This window comes from Drosophila innubila, chromosome X (genome assembly GCF_004354385.1).
Source record: "Drosophila innubila isolate TH190305 chromosome X, UK_Dinn_1.0, whole genome shotgun sequence".
Classification (NCBI taxonomy): domain Eukaryota; kingdom Metazoa; phylum Arthropoda; class Insecta; order Diptera; family Drosophilidae; genus Drosophila; species Drosophila innubila.
The window spans coordinates 848,871-866,553 of NC_047626.1; the positions used below are offsets into that span (position 1 = coordinate 848,871).

Genomic DNA, 17,683 nt, shown 5'->3' on the forward strand with positions numbered 1-17,683 from the left:
TTAAAAAAAAAAGTTTTCATGTATACATAATATACATATACATACACACACAAGTATTAATTAATTATAGTCCTGCACAAATGCATTTGAGCCCCATTTTAGCTCCAACTTAATTCGAGTAAAATTTTAGTTAAAACCAAATTTATATTTAAAAAAAGGAAGTACATTAAAAAAAAAAATAGTCAGACACGCAGACTTTCCATATTATAATCCAAGAGCAAATACTAACTTTAAATATTGTTAGGAATATTATATATACGGATTGTTACTAGTCTGCGTTTTGTGGATAAGTTTTCTGGGATTGTGATTTAACCTTAACCTATTTAAGTAAAAATTATGTTAGTGCTGCGATTTTACAATATTTAACTTAGACAAGATAGAAATTTATGTTTTTTAGGAGATTTTTTTTAAGGTTTTTTGCTTTGGGTTTGGGTTCCGTATACGAATCCTTAAGAAGCTATTAAGTAATCGCTGCAAATCTCATAGAAATTCGAGTCATGGCTCGTCTTTGGCACAGTTTCCTTTTGGTTTATTTTTTGGGAACTTCTTTTTAGGGTTGTTGATAAATTATCGATATGTCGCGTTATCGATAAATGTTATTTTTTGATAGCCTATTTTTGAGCATTATTTTCTGCCGATAACATAGATATCGATATATTCATGAGCTATTTTTGGCCAAGGTGTATTATCAATAATATCGATATTTTGTTACAATTGTTAAGTGAAAATAATAATATTGATACTTTACAAAAAATGACGCTTTAGCGATATTTTTTGACGATAACATAGATATGGTATATTTATGGGCTATTTTTATACACAATTTTTTATCACTCCTTGATATTTATATAAGCGACATCTTCTATTATGAAAAATAGCATATCGAAATAGTATCGATCTCGATATTGTACAATAAATATCGATAATATAAATTTTATTTATTTTCGTGTATGAAAATATTATTGAAAATGATATGTTCGATAATATATCAATACTTATTTGAAATCGCACTTAGATATTGATATGATCGATACTTTTTCTAATCTAAAACGGCACATGGTTATATTATCTATATTAAAATTTTCAAAAATGTCGCGTCTAGATGTTGATTTAATCAATATATTCTTTAACCAAAAATAACATATCGAAAAAAATCGATATCGTCAATTTTCAATAAATATCGATAATACCGATATTTTGTTGTCGTTGAAAATATTAAGTGAAAATAATATATTTTCGCAAGCTGAACTATTATCGATATTTAAAAAAATTGACACTTATTTGAAATCGCTCTTAGATTTTTATACTAACGATATTTTGTGATAAAAAATAGCACATAGAGATATAACCGATAATAATATTTTCAAAAATTTCGCAACTAAATATTGATATTATCGATATAATTTTGTCAAAAATATAGAGAACGAAATATTATCAGTAAATGACGTTTTCAAAACAATTGATTGATTAAATTTTTTAAATAATCAATATTTTCTCATAACAAAATATGATCAATTACGGATGTTTTCCAAATAAAAATTAGAATAGAAATATCAACAGCCCTATTTATTTTACGTCTGCGGTTCCAGCTGATCCGTTATGACGGCTACTTCCGGCTCCTCATCGGGCACAACAACAACAACAGCGTCTGTATCTATATCTGTATCTAGATCTGTATCTGTATCTGCAACTGGATTCTCTGGAGGAAGATCTGATGGGGATTCTGTTTGAGATTGTGTAGGATCTATAGGTTGATTTTGGGCTGATTCTGTAGCTGGAACAATTGGCAATGCTGTGGAGGCGACTGTGGAGGAGTCTATATTGCTTGTGGTTGTTGTTGCTGTTGTTGTTGCTTTGGAAGCGGCGAGTGTCTCAATGGCGAAGACTGTGCGCTCCAGAAGATTCATTAGACGCTCCTCCCGTGCATCCATGCGCTTTAAGAGCTCCTCATCACGTTTCTCCCGTCGCTTCAGATACTCGATCAGTTCATAGTTGGTACTATCGCCATCTGTGGATGTGGACAGATTTCGTTTGCCGCTCTTCAACGAGCCCGTTGAGCTGCAATCGGACAAATTATCCGTGTCCACAATCACATCCGGATGCAGTATGTTTTGATCTATGCTGGGCGAGTAAAAATTCTGTGCCCTGAAAAGTCATAGTTTTATAAGTCTCAATTTCATGCCTGGGATCATTGACAGGGTATTATCCCGTCAGCTTACCCATTATAATTGGTCTGCATTAGTTGAATGTCGTCCGGATTAAATTCACCTTCGGAAAGCGGCTCGGATCTAAATAAAATAATAATCATAGAATCATTTTAATTGGTATCTCAAACAAATTACGAAGAATTCTTATTTTATTCCTATACTTATACAATTGCATCAAAGAAAAAAGAATTTTTGAGCTACAAGACTGGATTTTATTTGAAACGTTCATAAGTAGTGTTTTCTTAAATTTAAAATTTTTAAGGTTTTTTGACGCATATTTTAGACAAAAATAGAGAGATTTTTAAGTAGAGTTTTGCTCTACCGTTGCTCTTAAGACTGTTTAAACTGTGTAAAATTTTATTCTGTAATGTAGAGAACGGTAGACAAGAATGTAAAGCCCTACAGGGTGTTTTCACTTCTAAACCTAGCTCTACTCTCTACACTCGACTGAAAGTACCCCATAGCCTACAGTAGCCTTAATTTTTGTTAGTAAAAATATGTTATTTTTGAAAAACTCGATAATATTGCACAATCAAAACGTTTTAGCTACGTTGTGTAAAAATTTCAGCTTTCTAGATCATACGGTTTGGTCTTCACAATGAATAGTCAGTGAGTCACTCAGGACAAATATTATGGCATTATTAAATCGACTCAGCTACGTTGTGTCAAAATTGCAGCTTTCTGCGTCTTATGGTTGGATTTTACAATGATCAGTCAGTGAGTTAGTTAGGACAAAGACTTTTATATTTAAGGATATGGTATTGTTTTGTAGATGCAACTCACTTCATGGAGATGTTGTTGTCGTTGTTGTTGCTGCTGTTGTTGTGGTTAAGATTGTGGCTGTGATTGTGGTGGTGATTGTGGTGCAAATTGAGGGCTCCATTGCAGTCCTTGTCAAAGTCTGTCGGCTCAGGAGGCTCATGGATGCCATGTGGATGATCCTTAAATGCAGCACTGTGATTGTGATTTAAATTGTGATTTAGACTCAGATTGTGTTGTGACTGATCCTCATTGTGGATGGAACTGTTGTTGTGGTTGTTGTTGCCGTTGTTCTGCGGTTGTTCCTGTCTCAATTGTGCCGCAATTGAAGCGGCAGCAGCTGCCATCGCTCCTGCCACTTGCTGGAGCGGATTATCCTCATAGACAGCGCTGGGAATGACGCCAATTCCGGCTCCGACGCCGACACCCGTTGCTCCGGTACCTCCATTATTTGTACAGGGCCCTTCACTTAATTGCGTCTCCACAAAATGATTGGGCAGAAATCGTTCCAATTTACTGGCACCACTTTGGGAGGAGTCCGTGGAGTGAGCGTGACTCTGTAGACTCTGCAGTAGACTGTGCTGATGGGGCGTCAGATTATCCTTGTTGAGCAGTACACCCAATTCGGCCGCCTGACGACGTCTCTGATAATAGGATAATTCATTGTGATTTTTCGATATGACCGATAATCTCTTCCCAATCGATCCCCAGCATTCTCCACGCTGTTCCTCAATCTCCTTAAAGAGAAACATATATGGCCAATTTCGGCGCACATGTCGCTCCGGATTCTTCTTGAGTTGTGTGTAAATCTTCTTGAGATTCTCATAGCGATTGCAACACTGCTTAGCGGTACGTTTTCGCGCACTGAACCGGTTCAGCACCTCGGCTACCATTTCCCATACACTCGCATGATTCTTCCGATTCGATTGGAACGCACTTTGTATCCGCTCCGATTTCACAATGTTCAGTAGCGCCACCGACTCCGGCACATTGAAGTAGCTCTCCGGCGTACGTGGCGCCCTCTGGTGGTGATAGCTGCTCGTCACAGTGGGCGGGTTCTTAGTCTCCTGCAATCAAAAATATTATTTATTATTTAAATAAATTTATAGAATTAGAGAACAAGGGAGAATTTATAAATTTTAGAAAACCAAAATAAGGAAGAATATAAATTGTATCATAAAATAGGAAATTCGACAAAAAATTCATATATTTAGAGTTCAAAAGTACGAAAAAATATAAAAAACAAAATCAGAAATATTTTAATTAAAAAAATACGTGATTTTCGACTTTCCAGTTTACTTGTTTCTTCTACTTCATTTTAAATAAATGGTACGAAAAATGTTATTTAATTCTGGTGAGTATTTTTAAATGTACTTATAAAACTTGAACAATATAATTAACAAAGGGAACTAAGCGACTTATAAAATTTAATTTTTTTATAACATGTTTTGAAAATTTTGCGTTTATTATATTTATTTCAAAATTTCTAGCCCGATTTTTTTACTTTGGTCTCTATATTTTGGTATTCGGATTAAACTTTGTCGACATTCTTATAGGAAATTACTATATCTATTTGGACTAAGGCATTCCTAGAGGCCGTGGAACTTGAAAATCCGTTGAAATTCGAAGCCTTTGAATTATTATAGTGTTGTCGATTCTCTCTCGCTCTTTCTGCTATATTGAATGGACCCCCGTCAAGTTTCCTGGTATGCAAGATGATAAAAAGTGCAGTGCAGCATAACTGTAAAATATCCAAGGCGCGGAAGGGAAGAAGGGAAGTTGGAGAGAGAGTGGAGAGAAGGCGGAGGACTGGAGAATATTAGAGACTGGGGGGACTTGCATTAAGAATACTTGAATTGCGATCGTGCCTAACAACATAACATACATTGTATTTTCCTCTCTCCCAAACTCTCTTGCTCTTGCTGTCAGTGTTGTCACACTCGGCTTTTTTTACGCCGCAAGACTGACATTTTTCTTTTCTTTGGTACTTTTTATTAGAATTGGCTGTTATTTAGCTTAAACAAAACTTTTTTAAGAACTATTTACAATTTAATTATAAACTACATATTTTCGCTTATAGCATTTAAAATTTCTACTACACAAATTTTTTAATATTGTTTAAGATTAAATATTTTTGATTTGCTAAAATTTTGAAGAATTGTTAAATATCTTAAGAAAAGTGAATGTAACATAAGCTAAAAAAAATCACGCAATTTCTTATCAAATATTTTTGATTTTGGCTTTACCTAATATTTGTCTTCTCAAATTGTTTTTCCGAAATTTTTTTTTTTCCTAATTTTAATCTTCCCAAATTTTTTGTTTTCCCAATTATTGGTTCCTTGACTATGGCTTTTACTGAATTTCGAAACCTTATTTTTAATTCCAATTATCAGTATTACTATTATTGTTTTCAAATTTTTTATTCCGAATTTTCGTATGCTGAGTAATATTTTTGGACACTAGTATAGGGAATCTGAGATTGGCTATTTTTAAAAACTTTTTTGTCGCGCATTTTTATTTTATTAAGGGGCAACTGTGCTTACTCTCTTTCTACCGATTTCTCTCTCTCTCTCTCTCTCTCTCTCTCTCTCACTGTTCGTCTGTCGCTCTGTTGTTGTTTTTGGCTAGGTGATTTACTTACCATTTGAAAATTTGTTTAAGTCAGCAACTTTGCTTTGTTTTTGTTTCTGTCAGTGAAGCGTCGTCGTCGGCGTCGGCGTCAGCAGCGCAGTAGGCAGCGGCAGCGACGGTTTCCTTTTTTTTTTTTTTTGTATTATTGCTGAGAAGGCGTTACGTTTTCTTCCTCTTCTTCTTCTTCTATGCGAAACTTTTTAGCTGTTTTCTATTCACTTTTTGCGTCTCCTTTGGCTGCTCTTGTTGTTGTTGTTCTAGCATTTCAAAGCGCTGAACGAAAAAAAAAACACTGTTTAAAAATAACGCACTTCTACTACAGACATATGTGTATTTATTTGGTGTGTACACACTTTAAATGTTAATTGTTTCGACATAGCATAACATTTACAAAGTGTTTTGTTCCGCAAACTTTAGCCGGTATTAAGCGATTAAAAATTGGTGAACGTAACCGAAAGAAAACTGTTCCAATATTCTAAATACCGAAATAGCCGATTACTAACCGATACGTGTAGTATGTAAACTTTGGAGTAAAGAGGAGGTATTAGGTTAACTACTTTAAAAAACCGGAAATTTATATTTCAAAACTGAACAGATGTGTTTTTTTAATGTTTTGATAAGCTCAATATTTTTGATTTGATGAAAATTTTTAAATACATGAGTTAAAAAATATACGTTTTGCATTTGTGTTTAAAAATATTTTGGTTTATTTCAGGGAATAAACCAGTAATCGATACCGTAATCTTTAACCGGTATAAACCGATTGAAATTGTTAACCGTAACTAAAACCCTAACCAAATAAATCTTTTTAATTATAACGAAACCGAAAAACCGAAGTTTTTCAAGCCGAAATAACCGATAAGTAACTTATTCATGAACATTAATTTCAATCATGTTGTTAAGTGTTAATCCTTATCTTTTTTTTTTTAACAAAGGTTTAAATTTTAATTCTACAAAACACCTATATTCTTTTTGGCTTTAATTTTTGAAAACAAGTATGTGAAAACCATTACTGGACTAACTGTATGTCACTGTTTGTGTGCACTACAGAAAAATATTGCGAGCAGAATATCAAATTGAAACACATTGGTTTAAACTTTGAAGGCACTTGGAACGCTTGTTCTATGGGTTCTATAGGTTCTACGGGTTCTATAGGCTCTTTTCTCCCAATGTTTTTACTTTGTTTTTATTTTTCTTCAGTCTTTTTGTGTTGTTGTTGTTGCTGTTGTATTTGGTTGTTGTATTTGGTTGTCAACAAAACGGGGCGACGACAACGACTATTAATATTTAGAAGTTAACCTTTTAGCCTCGGACTTGCGGCTCATCGGCTACAGTTGAAAATAAAGCGACAAAAAACAAAAAAGAATCACAAAAAAAGTAAAGCACTGTATTATATATGTACATATGTATGTATTTCTGTACATTTGTATTGATACACATGTGTGTCCATATGTATTTAGTATGAGCATACAGTTGGTCAAGTAACTGTTTTGACATTTTCAAAAACACGCACATTTCATTTTTTAAAGTTTTTTTTTTTTCTTTATTAATTAAAAAAAGAAAAATAATTTTAATCGAAAGTAACTATTTTTTAATATTAAATTGGAAATAAAAGGTTTGTTCTACAAGTCTTTTACAGTCCCAAAAGTCCCAAATCAAAAATTGCTTTCAAATGTACAAATTTTTTTGAGAATTTTGCAAAAATTTAATATTTAAAAATTTTAATCTCCATGAAATTTGTTATGGTGGGATCTTAAAAAGAAATGTCCCTTAACTGAATAATTTTGTGAAATATATTGTCAAGATAGTTACTTGCTCAACTGTAATTGTAAATGTCAGCGGCGGCGCTGCTTTTGTTTTTGTTGTTTTATTTATTTTTTGTTATTTTGTTTTTCACAGTTTGTGAGTTGACGGCACGAGCACGAGACACGAGACACGAGCAGGAGAGCACGCACGAATGTACACTCACGCACGCACGCACGCACGTACGGACACTAACAAATTGGTTATTGGTTATTCTTGCACTTGCACTTTGTTGCACATTTTGCTGCCGCGCTCTCACTATCACGCTCTCACTCTCTCTGCTGCTCTCTCAGCACATTTTGCTGCTGCTGCTGCTCTCTCGCGTGCTCGTTTTCTTATTGGCTTTGGCATATGTGTGACATGTCTGTGTGTGTGTGTGTGAGCATTTATTTCACAAAATGTCCGTTCGTTGTTAACTAAAACTAACCAAAAAACCAAAAAAAAAAAATAAATAAAAACACAAAAAATAATTGAATAATATAGACAACACTAACCACGACAACGAGCAACGAAAATGAAACTGAACTTTTCGTCGCGATCCCGTTGCCGATACTAACGGGGCAGTCACAGTCACAGTCACCGACACAAAAATACAGACACACACACACACACACAAACAGTAACACACACTAACACACAAATAGCGCCAAGTTCTCTGCCTACGATCGTTAGGCAGACGAATTTGAAATTCTGCTGCTGCTGATTCTTCTTCTTCTGCTGCTGCTGCTGCTCCTCGGGACTGCGTGTACTCTTCTTGTTGTTGCTGTTGTTGTTGTGCTTTAACTTAGTAGATTGTGACGCCGCAGCAGCAGCGGGCAGCAGGCAGCGGCAGACGCTCTCTTTCTTTTTCCCACATGTGTTAAAGTGTCTTGTGTGTGCATATATGTAAATATATATTTACATACAGTATCTCCTAGCTAATTTGACAAAACACTTTTTCCGACTACGATTCCTTGTCGAAAAATATTACTTACAATTCGATCATTTTAAAATCAAAATTAGAAAAACTAGGTATTAATTTTTGAAATCTGAATATTTTTATAGCTGAATTTCCTAATTTATGATTCCGTTCTCTACGTTTCTTAACTTGGTTTTCTAAAATTTTAGTCTTAGTTTTTTTAAATTATTTTTTTTATAACTTTTTTTAAAAATGTTCGAAATTCGTTTATGGTACCTTTGATTACACTTTTTAAAATTTATTAGAACATTACAAAAAAAAAATTTAAAAAAATTTTGACTCTTATTTAACCTAATTTAAGCTATTGAAATTTGTAACCGCAATCGAAATCGTAACTGAAACAAAATTATTCAAACCGTAATAAGCGATTAGTAACCGTTTCACGTAGTTCGGTTCATTCAAGCAATAACTTCAATGTTGTTAAGGTTTAACCTCGTTTTTCTAACTAATTTGATTTTAAATTTAGTATATTTTTCATTTTTAAATGACTTTTGGTCAAATGCTCGCAGATGACGTTTAACAAATAATTAAAAATTAATAAAAAAAAAAATAAATATGTAAGGATAGAGTGTGTGCGATTTAAGCTGGCAGTCAGTGTAAATACATATGCATGTAGATCTACTTATAGAATTTTAAACGCAGAGACAACAACAACAACATCAACGACCAACAATATGAGAGAATACAGTTAACTGATGCCCGATTCTGATTTCGATTTTCGATGTCGATTTCCTCACAGTCGAAGGAAACACATGTGTGTGTGTGTGTGTGTGTGTGTCTGTGCAGCTGTTCTGAAGTGGCAGAGAGAGAGAGAGAGAGAGAGATGAAGTGATAGAGAGAGCGCGCCCTGTCTTGCACTCTCTCTCTCTTTTGCTCTTTCGGTCATCTGCAATGTGCATCTGCAGGAATCTCAGAATCTATGGGCATTACTGAGTGGGAAAAAAGCGTAGCCTAAAAATAGATGCAAGATACAAAGATACAAAAATACAAGTATGCACCCCAAGCAGTTTTCAGATTCAGATTCAGATCCCCGATTCGGTTCGGTTCGGTTGATGATCTCTCAGCGTTGCTGAAGTTTCGATATCATCAACTGCATACAGTTAGTCAAGTAATTGTTGTCACTAACCAAAATAGATGCAACTATATTCAAATTAAATTAAAAAACTGAATTATTAAAAAAAATTAACACATAATAGAATTTTATGTTCAGATGTAGCAAAAAAAACCGTTTTACATTAAACGGTTATAAAGCGCTTAACAAAATATCGTTTCGTTAAGGGTTTCAATAATGGTTTTCAATTCAAATTGAAAAATTAATTTTTTTCCCACTGTCTACATGTTTTTTGGCTTTCCCTTTGACACTTTTTGAAAAGTTTCAAACTGTCATAACTTTGTCAAATCTTAACCGATTTCCCAGCTGAATATCATTTATATTATTATTTGACTTTCTTTTTCACTCTGCATCTAAATTGGAAGAAATCAATTTTTTTGCCATATCTGTTCATTTTTGCCTTATTTTCTTCAAACTTTGTCAAATCTAAGCCGATTTTCATGCGAATTGTTAAATTTATCATTGTATGAACTCTTATATAAATCTGTATCAAAGTTAATTTTTTCCAATCACTTTACAATTCTTTTCCATACTTTCTCCTTTGAATTATTAAAAAAAAAAGTGTTTTGGATAACCATTGCATTATATGCCAATTTATCGACTTGATTTTTTTTATGTCGATTTTTATTTCAACAATTTTTGGACTTACAACACTAGTAAAAATAATTTCCGAACTAGCTGTATATCCTAGAAGAATCTAACTTTCTTTGTCCGCGCTCAGTAAAGCTTAACGATCAATGGAGCTTTCGCTGCTTTGTTGTAGAACGAAGAAAGAGCAAAAGAGAGAGAGAGAGACAGAGAGACAAAGAGAGAGAAAGAGAGAGAGAGAGAGAGAGGGAAGTGTAGAGTTGTGTGTACACACAAACACACACACACACACACACACATTTGTATGCAGATGCAGTTGAAAGGTGAATATTCAAATCTAGAATATGCATAAAAAATGCTAAGAATATGCGCGAACAACGGAGAGCTGATAAAATAGACGTAGACGTAGACACACACGGATCCCCCTACTCCACCCCACCCTAGCAGAGACCTCACCCCACCCCACTGAGCTACATTATAAATATATAGTTTACTTTTGTAATCGCAGTTGATCTTCATTGATTATTTTCGATTTCCTTTTTTTCTTCTATATTTTCTTTTTTATTTTTGAAAGCGTTTGTTTTCGAATAAACGTATTCTAAAACGTACTCTCTCTCGCCGTACACCGGCTTTTATTTTTTTTGAATATTACACATACATAAATAATTACAAAAACACGCTCGGTAACTGAGAGAATTATATACAGTGTGCCAAGTAGTTGTTTTGACAAAGAAAAAAATATTAGAAACTTGCTATTTTTATGTTTAAAATTGTTAAACTTAAAGGATTTTTATTAGTAAAATTTGAAAATAATATTCTAAAGCCAATAAAAGGTATTCTACTTTCAAAACTATATACAGTATGCCTTAAAGTTTTTTTTGACAATAAGAAATTTTTAGAAATTTACTAATTTGTTTTTTCAAACAGTTAACGCAATGGATTTTGTTATTTAATTAATAAAATACAAAAATAATTTAAGAAATTTAAAAAAATTAAGATATAGTAATCATTTTTTTTTTACCAAATAAGCTATTTTTAATTATTTAAAATAATTTACTTAAAGAAATAAAAAAATAGTTATAATATTTATATTTTTGTATAAAAACTAGTTGGAAAGGCTATAGTCGAGATCCCGAATATAGGATACCCGTTACTTAATTCAATATTCAACTAAACCTAATTTTATAATTTCAAATAATTATTATTTGCAATCCTAAAAAATTGAATAATAAGTATTATTTTAAAATTTTAATATTAGCTTTTATTTTTGTTTAATTATTTACAAAATTTTGAATGGGGGTTATATTATGAAATTGAATTTTAATTATTATTTTATAAATTTTTTTTGAAAAAGATAGTTAAAATTTATTCTAATAACTAAATTATTATTAATTGCAATTCCTTGGATTTAATAAAGAGAAAATATTCGAAATTGTGCAATTTGATTTTTGTAAACAGTGAAGCCTAATGGATCTTAATAAAAGAAACATAATTTGAAAAACCAATAAAAGGTATTAATTCTTTTCGAAATCAAATATGTAAATTTGTAAATGTTTTCAAAACAATTACTTGACATACTGTACGTATGTATGTTTATATATATGTATGACTGTATGTATAACTGGCAACGATCGTATTCTATTTGTAATCCAAAATAAGTGAATGTATCTGTATCTGTGTATCTGTATCTGTGTATCTGTATCTCTGTATCTGTATCTGTGTATCTGTATCTGTAGACGTATGTGGTTCACTTTACGAGCTCTCTGTTTCTGTTTCTTCTTCTTCCTCTTCAACTTTATTTTCTTTTTTTTTTTTATAAGTATTTTTGGTACAGCTGCTGGAGCTGTAAATGCTTTTCGTAATTCGTATTCGTATTCGTTATTCTTATTTCGTTTTCATGCCTCAACCTCAAGTATTCGGAAAACCAAATCTCTGCTCTTCCTCTGAGTACTTTCAAATCTACATACATATGTACACGTACATACATACATACGTAGACAATTCTCATATTCTCGTTTCGCCCTCTCTACTCGTAGTTACGATAATGCACAGTTTTTTGGGGGTTATCTTTGCTCAATTATTTAACAGTGCATTCAAAGAAACACACAGAAAATCAGAAATAGAAGATCAACAAATTTTATGCTCTTCATTTTGTATACTAAAGTTTGATATCCAAATCTGCAATTTAATATTAGTTGTTTACTAATATCCATAAATTTATAGATTCAGAAATCTTGAATCTTAAATTTTCAAGAGTAAAGTTAAGATTCAAATTTATTAAGAGCAACCATTTTTAATGCGTTATTTTAAAACTCTTTTTCAAGAAATTATTTATCATTAATTTGAAATTCAAGACATAATTCAATTTAAATCAGTTATATTTCAAATTCGAATAAGTATTTAATTCTTATATATAATTTAAAACACATAGATTGTTAAATTTAAAGTCTTAAATCTTCGAATCTGTTTAAATTTTCATTCAATTGTGATCAGTTACTAAAATAATGATTTGATGTACATATTTCTTAAGAATTGAAGTATTGCAAAATCTATAATATTAAACTTTAAAAATTTTAGTTTAATTAGAAATTCTTCATTTAAGATTCGAGAAATTATTTATTTCCTATTAGTTATAATTTAAAAACAATGGATTGTTAAATTTGCGATCTAAAATCCTCGAATCTCTTTGAAATATCATATAATTTTGATCAGTTAGCTTTCCGTTCTCTTTCTTTCGCTCTCAATGTATCAGATATGTGCATATATGTGTATATATGATGATGATGATGATGATATATATAGAAAAGTATAGTCAGTATCTTTGCGTTTTATAGCTATTGTCTTTGGTTCGTTCGGTTTCTGGTTGTGTTCTTGTTTCTTGTTATTTTTCTTTCAGTTTTTCGGTCTGTTTTCAAACAAAATGAGTACAAGAGTTATTTTTAGAACCATACAAATTTTCTTGATTTTTTTAATCGTTAACATTGCTTACGCTTTGTATTTGTAGTTGGTGTTGTTGTTTTTGTTGTTGTTTTTGTAGTGACTGTATCTCGAATACGAGTGCTGGAAACTGCTGCTGTTGTTGTTGTAGATTTGAGGATTTTTTTTCGTTTTCTTTTTCAAGTAACATTTGTTATTTTGGAATAGTTTTATCCACTCACACAAAACTGACAGATGAACTCAGTTGACTGGGGAGCTATTTATTCTCCCTCTCTCTCTCTCTCTCTCTCTCTCTCTCTCTCTCACGCTCGCTCTCTTGCACTCTCTCTTTCGACAGAAAAATAGTATTGTCGAGAACTCGAACGAACGTCGAATGTCGATGTCGAATGTCGAATGTTGAACGTTGTTTGGCAACGGAATCCGAATACGAATAAGATTTATAGTTGCTATTTTTAAAACGGCATAATAACAACCGTAGGGATCGACACACACACACACACACACACACACACACACACACACACATACTCGTAAAATAGTACACTCTCAATGCAGTACATCTGTGTGTGCATACAGTTAGTTAAGTAATTCTTTTGACCAGCAAGCTTAACTGTTATAAACATTCAACGCAAATAATAAATAATAATAATAAATTTTACTTAATAAATTTAATTTGAAATCTCTTTTTCAACAAAATTATGAAATAATAATAAAATTTAAGTTTTTATATATAACACTTATCTTGAATTTTTAAAATTCAAAAGTCAAAAATAAAAAATATTTTTCAATTTTTGTGATAACAAGTGGTCGGTTACAGTCGAGCGCGCTCGACAGTAGGATACTCTGTACTTTATACTGACATCAGTACTTTATACTGATGTTGATTTTCGACCAATTGTTCCTATGGCAGCTATGTGATATATGAAACCGAATTAAACCAAATTTGGTTAGAATGTACAGAACCTACGTTAATGCATATTTTATTAGTTTGGTTAAGATATCTCAAAGAACAAAAACTTTTTCACACTAAAACTTCATTTTCGATTGAGCTTCTCTATTGCAGCTATATGATATAGTAGACCGATTTGAATCAAATTTGGTTAGGATGTTTAATACCAGCCCAGATGCATTTTCTATCAGTTTGGTTTTGATATCGCAAAAAACAAAAAACTTTTTTATCCTAAAACTTCTTTTTTGACGAATCGTTCGTATGGCAGCTATATGATATATTGGTCCGATCCAAAAATAAAAACAAACTTGATCTGCGTACGGTATCTAGGAACCTACTAACCAAGTTTGAAGTCTCTAGCTCTTATGGTCAATCGACGCGTTCAAACAGACGGACAGACAGACAGACGGACATGGCTCAATCGACTCAGCTTTTGATCCTGATCAAGAATATAGATACTTTGATGAGTCTGCCATGCCCCCTTCTGCCTGTTACATACATCCTGCCAAACACAATATACCCCATTTTGCCCATTTTCAATGGGCTCAGGTTATTAAAATTAAAACTAACTTATAAAATAAAAATGTTATGTAATAATCTTTTGAACCGAGTGGTGTACTTTTAAAATTTTTTATTCTTTCAAAATTTTTTATAATAAATATGACATCGAAATAAACAGACCTAGGGCAAAATAATTTTTTTGAACGAATTTAAAAATATTTGAATGCAGAATGTATTTAGAGGCCAAATCATGATCAAAATGATCATCCATTTGAAAATCGGTTCAGTTTTGACTAAGTTATGAGAGTTCGAAGTTGGTCAGACTTAGGATCCATCCACTTTACAAGTCAATATTTTTGTTCAATTTCACATGATTTTTTACATGAAAATAAAATGTCTCAGAATCAAGTTTAAAGTATTGTTTTATACTAATTTCGATATAAGGAGATGATTAAAAGTGAAAACTTGAGATTTAAAATTTTCAATTTTCAAAATATCAAAGGGGGGACCCTTAGCATCGAACCCAAGATTTAGAGGAAAATAATTTTTTTTACAAAATTAATTAAACGGTACTAACGTTTCGGTATTCGGTTCTTGACAGAGAATTTTCATTCGGTTACGGTTTCAGTTCCGGTACTAAAAATTAAACGGTTAGTTTCAGTTAACGGTTCCGGTAACGGTTCCGGTGCTAGTCCCTGGTTACATCACATGTCCTTACAGGTAGCATATAACATTATATATAATAAACTAAGAAATAACTTTTATTTTTGATTAAACATTTTAAGAGTTATGGTTTCATAATAATATTTTTTTGTAAATATTATAATTGTTTTGGATCCTGATTGTATTTAATTAAATCCATTGGGCTTAGCTGTTTTAAAAAATAAAATTACAAATTTCTAATACTTTCTCTGTGCCAAAACTCTCTCTTTTGTATAAAAACTAAAATATAATAATTATTTTTTATTTTTATTTAATATCAGTTATTTGTATTTCTTTTATTTTTATTATTAAAATTATTTAAATATTTTAAAATAGCTTTTTAATAAATTAAAAAATAATGATCAATTCTTAAAAAGGTATTATCGAAACTGTACATGGTTTTGATTTTTATTATTATATTTTTTATTATTCAAGTTATTTAAGGAGTTAAACAAATTTTGTTTTAATAAATTAAAAAAATTAGTAATTATTTTTTACTTTTTTTTCATAAAAAGATACAAATGTAACTTTCCCTGATTAGAAGTTTACAAATAAAAAATGTTTATTAAATAACTTTTGATATAAAAATCAAATATATAATATAATAAAAACTAAATTTTTTTTATTTAAAAGTTTCGAAGTAACAGATACCAAAAACCACCTACAATATTTTAATATGAACAAAATCCGTGCATTCTTTTTAGAAGAAATTAAAAATGATAACTTTGATGTAAAATTAGTTGCTCGACTCACTGTATACATATGTTATAAAAATGTGATCGTACAGCTACCGTTGTTCTAAAATTTCATTTACAGTAATATTTTTTTATTTTAAAAAACGAAATATGATTTTCAATTACCAATATTTAAAAAAAAAATAATTTTAAATTGATTTGAAATTGAAAAAAATCGATAAGTAATGTATAAAAAGAAATATATTTTTAGCAAGAAAGAGCGAGAGAGAGCGAGAGAGAGCGAGAGAGAGAGAGAGTGTGAGAGAGAGCGAGAATTAAGGAGATTGGAGTCAAGTAATGTTGAGTTAATCAATTAGCATTGCAGACACGCCCTCTAGCGGATAAAGAGTGTAACACAAGGCCATTTAAATTGGTGCATACAAAAAAGCGTAAGCTTAACCCTGAAATCTGTTACACACACATACAGACACAAACACACACACGCACTGAAGAGAAGAGCTTTAATCAAATTCCATTGTAAAGTGGAATAACATGTTGAGGTGAGAGCAGGTGATAACAGCTAACGTTAACAGATAACAGGTGTGTGCGCACATAAGCTTTCAGTCTTAACATTATTTGCATATCCTGACAATCCAATAACAAAATAAATAAATAAAGTGAAAGCTCAAACACAATGTATACCTAAAACAAGCAGAGAGCAGAGAACAGCAGTAACAGCAACAGCAGCAGCGAGAGTTAAAGAGCGCAAAAAAACGAGAGAGAGCGAGAGAGAGAGCGCTCGTGCGTCTGCGCTATTGGCAGTTGCATTTTCTGTTGCCTACTTTCAAGCGTCGCTTTAGTTGCGAATCAGTGTGTGTGTGTGTGTGAGTGAGTGAGTAAGCGAGAGAGTGAGTTGTAATACTTGTAACTTTTGCACACAAAACAAAACTCTGTTATACATACACACACTGTGTATATAAGGGAAGTTTAAGCTTTTGATGTGGAGCGGAGCTGCCAGATCTTTAGCTTATACGTATGTACACATTTGCATGCCCACTGCTGTTGGTCTGGCAACAGTTTGCAAGCACTGTGTCCTTTATGCCAAGTTTATAAGCCAGTTACGACTGTTTTGGCATACAAAAACAATTTGACTTGCAGCATTTGTCACATAAATTTCGTAAGGAGAATTGAACTATGTACATACAAATTAGAAATGTAAATAAATCAATTTAAAAATTGATTAATATATGTATATCAACTTTTTATTTTCGTAACTAAAACAGGAAAATATGATTTTATGGAATATGCGCTAATAAAAACTGGCGAAAATATAGAAAAACATAATTTTTTTAATAAATTAATCTCATTGAAATTAATAAAATCATTTGAAATTCTTAAGCTGGCTTTTTAAACATAACTTTGACATTAATAACGCATAATAAAGTATTCATAAACACTTAATATAATAAAAACGCGTCAAATTTTTTTTAAACAACCCATTCATTCATTTCATTACAAAACAAGCTAATTTCAGCAAATTCAGGCAAATGACTTTTACCTTATGTACTTTAAAAATTGTATCAAATTAGAACGGACAATTAGAACAGCAGAAATAGCTAACGAAAGTTATTAAAAATTAAGGCAATGAGAGCACCCATAAGTATGCAGTAGTTTTTATTAGTTAGTTATTTTAATATTTATTGAAATAAGTAAGGGGTATTCTATGGACTTGTTGTTGTACTCTGAATATATTTTTTCAATTCTAATTTATGATTTATGATTTAGCTGTCGTATAAACTTGTCATTAGTTACTAGGATGTAGCAACAGTCCCAAAACTGCCACTCTCTCACTCCCACTCTCAG

At 31.7% G+C, this 17,683-nt stretch overlaps 1 protein-coding gene and 1 long non-coding RNA gene across 3 annotated transcripts; both read right to left on the reverse strand.

Annotated features, from left to right (window-relative positions):
- Positions 1-1,547: 1,547 nt before the first annotated feature.
- LOC117788244 (nucleomorphin) lies at positions 1,548-5,648 on the reverse strand. 2 transcript variants are annotated; one of them, XM_034626953.1, is made up of 5 exons: positions 5,608-5,648; positions 2,991-4,033; positions 2,220-2,288; positions 1,701-2,145; positions 1,548-1,643 (listed from the first exon to the last, which is right to left on the reverse strand). In XM_034626953.1, the coding sequence occupies exons 1-5, from the start codon at positions 5,608-5,610 to the stop codon at positions 1,572-1,574; spliced, it is 1,632 nt and encodes a 543-aa protein (XP_034482844.1). In that variant the 5' UTR covers positions 5,611-5,648; the 3' UTR covers positions 1,548-1,571. The 2 variants fall into 2 exon arrangements, with proteins under 2 accessions (XP_034482844.1, XP_034482838.1); XM_034626947.1 differs by having other exon boundaries at positions 1,548-2,145.
- Positions 5,649-5,780: 132 nt separating this feature from the next.
- On the reverse strand, positions 5,781-7,990 carry LOC117791998. The gene is made up of 2 exons (XR_004618132.1): positions 7,895-7,990; positions 5,781-5,870 (listed from the first exon to the last, which is right to left on the reverse strand). It is a non-coding gene; the product is annotated as an uncharacterized LOC117791998 (long non-coding RNA).
- Between the last annotated feature and the right edge of the window lie 9,693 nt (positions 7,991-17,683).

Bases quoted from the DNA above. Each gene is read 5' to 3' on its own strand.
- LOC117788244 (XM_034626947.1), bottom strand. The intron at 2,289-2,990 runs GTGAGTTGCATC...TATTTTATTTAG, and splicing joins GACAACAACATCTCCATGAA to ATCCGAGCCGCTTTCCGAAG. The intron at 2,146-2,219 runs GTAAGCTGACGG...ATGACTTTTCAG, and splicing joins ATGCAGACCAATTATAATGG to GGCACAGAATTTTTACTCGC.